Raw genomic sequence first — 4,542 nt, 5'->3', positions numbered from 1 at the left:
TCTTCACATCAACTCTGTGAGTAGATGCTATTACTATTTTCATATTACTGATGGGGAATGGAGGTTCAGAGAAATTAAGTGACTTGCCTAGAGTCACACAGCCAATTCCTGGGTAAGTTTTGAACGTAAGTCCTGCCTCCAGAGCCAGCAATCTAGCGTCTAGGCCATATTCTTCCATGCATGTCATTCTGATATGTGTAGAGGGATAGATATCTGGCATCCAATTGCTCCAGGAGCAGACTCAATCCATTTCCCAACAGATTGGTCCACGGTAAGTTACATAATCATAGCTGGTAAATTTTTATTACATACACATTTCATCTCATTCTTGCAACATCCTATGAGCTATTATGGTATGGACCTGATTCCTTTTCTCTGTGTGTGTCCCACCGTCCCCATCAGATGAGTTTCTGAAGAGCCAAGGCCCTCCACGATACCCCTATCAAACCAGCTCCCTGAGGGCAAAGGCTGAGACTCTTCCTTCAGACTAGGTTCTCCTTGAGGGAAGGAGCTCTCAGGTAGTTTATCAGACCAAAGGTTCCCCTCTAGTGAGCAGAGACAGACCAGGGGTCTCATAGTACTGAGCTGGGGCAGAGTAGGGGGGAGGGCGGCAGGTTGCAGCAAACTGAAGGAAGCCAGCAACTGGACTTTTTTTTTTTTTTGCACAAACGCTTTAATTGCAAAAATAAACACAGCTTTATCACCTGCCTGAGAGCAGCATCTGCTTTACAAAATCGATAAATAAATAATAACCAGAAAAGCGAACGCCGTACCCGAGGGTTGCTCAGACAGATCTGTACAAAGAAACACTCTCCCTACCCCGTCCAGTGAGCTGGATCGAGGATTATACCTCCGCCAGCCCCCCGCGTCTGGGTGGTGGTGGGGTGAGGAGAGTCGGGGCCCAGAGTAGAAAAGACAATCGTCTGTGTCCTGAGTCTTTGAAAAGAAAGTGCCTGGTAGGAGAGAGAGGGCTCCCTGGGCCAGGAGCTCCGGAGGAGCTGTCCTCGGGCAGTGGTGCTGAACAGCCAACCTTCCGAGCTTGGCCGGGCACACTCAACTAAAACCAACTTGCCGCGACCCTCGGACAAAACCGAGCAAAATTAGGATCGCCTCCTGGCGTTGGTCCGGAGTGGCAGTAGGGAAAGGGCATTGGGGCAGGGCGAGGGGGATGGTGGGACCCATTAGAGGAATGGGATTGAAGGACCCTTGGGGTTCTGGTCCCCACTCAAAGGATGGGGCGAGGACGAAGCTAGTCGAGGGTTTGGCCCCCTGACAGTAGGCTGTCTCTATTCATGGCGCAGAGCCTCCGTGGTCATCCAGTACAGTGCAGGGCGAACTAAGAAAGAGTTTAGAGGGCAGCGAAGGAGAGGCCCAGAGCGTAAAAGCCCAGCCCCTTGAGTCTCTCCTCGGCCCGGGCCTTCTGCTTCAGATGCACTTTGCCGTGACGTTTCTTTTCGTCGCTGCGCGCGAAGCGACGGCCACACACGTCGCAGGCGAAAGGCTTCTCACCCGTGTGGGTGCGCACGTGCGTGGTGAGGTGGTCACTGCGGCTGAAGTTGCGCAGGCAAATCCGGCACTGGAAAGGCTTGTGGCCAGTGTGGATGCGCAGGTGGCGGTTGAGCTCGTCTGAGCGGGCGAAGCTGCGGACGCAGCTCTCCACCGGGCAGGCGAAGGCCTTGGCGTGGGGCCGAGGACAAAAACAGCGAGGACTGCACTTGCCGCCCCGCCGCCCCTTACGCCTAGGCTCAGCCTGCGCGGGCTGCGGCGGCTGCGGCGGCTGGGGTGGCTGAGATTGCTGCGGAGCCGCCGTCGGTGGTGGGAGTTGCGCAGCCCCAGGGAAATCAGTTGCAGTTGTTGGCACTATCGAGAAGTCTGAGGCTGGGCCAGGGAGGGCGAGGCTTAATGGAGAAGGTTGTGCCCGGGCTAGCAGGTCCCCACCGCCGCCGCCCTCCCCGGGGGGGCTCAGACTGAGCCCTGGCTGGAGGCCCTCGCCCCCTTCCCCGAAGTCGCCCGAGGGCAGCTGACTGGAGCTGGACAGGGAGAAGGTATCGTAGGTGCCACCATAGATTCTGTTGGCCGGACCTGGCAGCTCCGCGGGACAGCTGATTTGCAGCAGATCCTCTATCTTGGAGCCCAGCGGGGGGAAGCCAGCTTCGGGGCTAGGCTGATAGCCTCCCTGAGGCAGATAGCTCGGAGTGCCTGCCGACAAGAGGTCCCAAGGCCCATAGGGGGCTTTGAAGGCCGGAGCAGCGTCTAGGGCCGGCGAGACAGGAGGGGCTCGGAGGCCCGGCTTGACGTCGGGTGGGGACGGCTGGGGCTCATAGAGGCACTGCGGGGAGGCGCCCGCAGTCGGTGAGGTCTCCCACGGAGTCTCCGGAAAGGGAGTAGCGGAGCCTAGATCAGCCGGGAAGAGGTCCAAGGGCCCAGCCAGTGAGGTGTCCGGGCTAGTAGCGTACAGGGCGTCCAGCGGAGCCCGAGGGACAGCTCCGTCCGGCCCAGGGAAAGGAGCCAGGCCGAGGATCCCCGACATGAGGTTGAATAGGGCCTCCTGGTCGTGTGGGTGCTCAGGAATGGCCTGGATGAAGAAGCTGCCAGTATAACTGAGGCCAGGCTGGGGTGGGGGGAGAGGGACCCTCCAGAAAGAAATAATCCGAGGTATCACAAGCACCACTCAGCGCAGAGCTCAGGAAGTCACCTGCAGGGAGAGAGCAGCGGAGACCGAAGGCGTTAGAGCGTAGATGAGAAGGGGGAAGGGGAGGGTGTCAGTAACGCACATTCCTCAGCTCAGGAACCCCGACTCTGACTTGACCACTTCAGGCTGCGCTGCGTTGCCCCCGAGAACACTAGTGCACAAGGTTTCACTCCTCTCCCCCCCACCCCCCCGCACAAATATCGCTGCACCAGGCTTGTGCCCTCAGGCACTCACACGAAAGCTCGCCAGTCCCAAGGCATGTTTGCAGCCCTATAGCTGGGTGGGAGCGAGCCACTGGGGCACGGACAGAGGTGCACACACACGATGACCACGCGCACACACACATCTCTCACATGCACACGGAGGAACACACGCATGCCCACGCAGATGGACTCTGATAAGCGCAAGGACTCATGCTGAGATGGCAGTATTGCTGATCTGGGGACTTGGTGGGAAGAGGGACTAATCCCCAACTCCCATCCCCACTGGCCTCAACCTTCCCTCCCACGCTTTCCCCGCACCATTGTGCATAACAATATTTCAGTTCCCTGGTTGTTAACGCATACGCACATCCATCCATCATACATCCAACCACCCATCCATCCATCCATCCATCCATCCATCCATCCATTCATCCATCCATCCAACCATCCATCCATCCACCCGTCCATCCCTACTACCGCCACCTGCGGAACCTGGCTCTCCTCCATACTGCCCTATACTGAGAAAAGAGGGGCTTCTTTAGCTTGTGTGTCTGTGTTTGGAGGGGGATCTCCTTACCTCCCGGGAAGCCAGAGAGGGAGGGGTCTCTCCCCGGTCGCAAAGTCTCCGGGCTGGTCTCAACGCATCCCTCAGGGTACTTGGCGAAAAGAGCTTCTGGGCAGAATTCGCTCATGTTCAGCATGGCGGAATGGGGGCCCCGGTTTCAAGGATGGGGAAGCGCACAGAAGGGGCCTTGGGGACCCTGCCTCTGGGAGGTAAGGGAATGGCGATCCGTGCTCCCTACAGGTACTCTGCAGCGGGAGGGATGCTGCTTCCCAGCCTTGGGCTTTGGAGAATTGAGATCTGCTAGGCTGTAGGGCTTGGGGGCTCTGGGGATTCCCCCCTGGAGCGGCTGCTAGGGGTCCAGGCTCCGGCTCCTCGCGTTTAGTAAGGTGCAGCTCCTCTCCCCCAGCCCGCAGCCCCCACTTATATACTGGCTGCTGGGCTGGCGCGGGTCTTCCGCCTCCCGGGGCCGCTTCCATTTCTGGAGTCCCGGCCGGTCGCTGTGACGTAAATGCCCAAATATGGACACAGGATGTGGGCCAGGGAGTCCCGATAAGGAAAGCTCTCTGGGTGACGTAGCCCGCCCAGAGCTGGCTCTGTGTGTGTGCGCGCGTGTGTGTGAGTGTGTGTGTGTGTGTGTGTGTTGTGCGCGCGCGCGCGCGCGCGCGTGTATGTGCAAACCTTCACATTTGCGCTTTTTGGGGAGGGGTGATGAGAGAGGGATGAGAGGGAATGATAAATCTGCCTAGATGAATCTATGATTTCACATAGGAAACCACAAATATGTGTTTTCCTGAGTGTGCACCTGTGTGCGCATCTCTGCGTGTGTGCCACCTTGATGGCTGCTCTCACCCCACCTCCCCCCCCGCCCGTGGATCTGGGTTTTTTCCTCTGTGTTGGGAGTGTATCGGTTTGCATTTGTGGCCCCGTGAGTGTGTGTATTCACGTTTGTTCACACCCCGATGTGGTGTTCTGCCTCTTGGCTTTTGGATTTTAAAAATATTTCGTCTTTTTATAATTTTCACCCCGCCCTCTCTTCCCCGCCCCCTCCACTGGGATATGGTCCAGGAAGTTCCAGGAGGAAA

General features: G+C 57.8%; 1 protein-coding gene across 1 annotated transcript; it reads right to left on the bottom strand.

Annotated features, from left to right (window-relative positions):
- Positions 1 to 374: 374 nt before the first annotated feature.
- EGR4 (early growth response 4) lies at positions 375 to 3,894 on the bottom strand. Its single transcript, XM_021001007.2, is given in 3 exon segments — positions 375 to 2,623; positions 2,625 to 2,695; positions 3,473 to 3,894. Coding segments are annotated over 3 exon segments (1,470 nt in total). The 5' UTR covers positions 3,597 to 3,894; the 3' UTR covers positions 375 to 1,348.
- Positions 3,895 to 4,542: the final 648 nt, after the last annotated feature.

The sequence above is a fragment of the Phascolarctos cinereus genome, unplaced genomic scaffold (assembly GCF_003287225.1).
Source record: "Phascolarctos cinereus isolate Bilbo 61053 unplaced genomic scaffold, phaCin_HiC Scaffold_2;HRSCAF=192, whole genome shotgun sequence".
Classification (NCBI taxonomy): domain Eukaryota; kingdom Metazoa; phylum Chordata; class Mammalia; order Diprotodontia; family Phascolarctidae; genus Phascolarctos; species Phascolarctos cinereus.
This window is presented reverse-complemented; position numbering and strand designations above follow the sequence as displayed.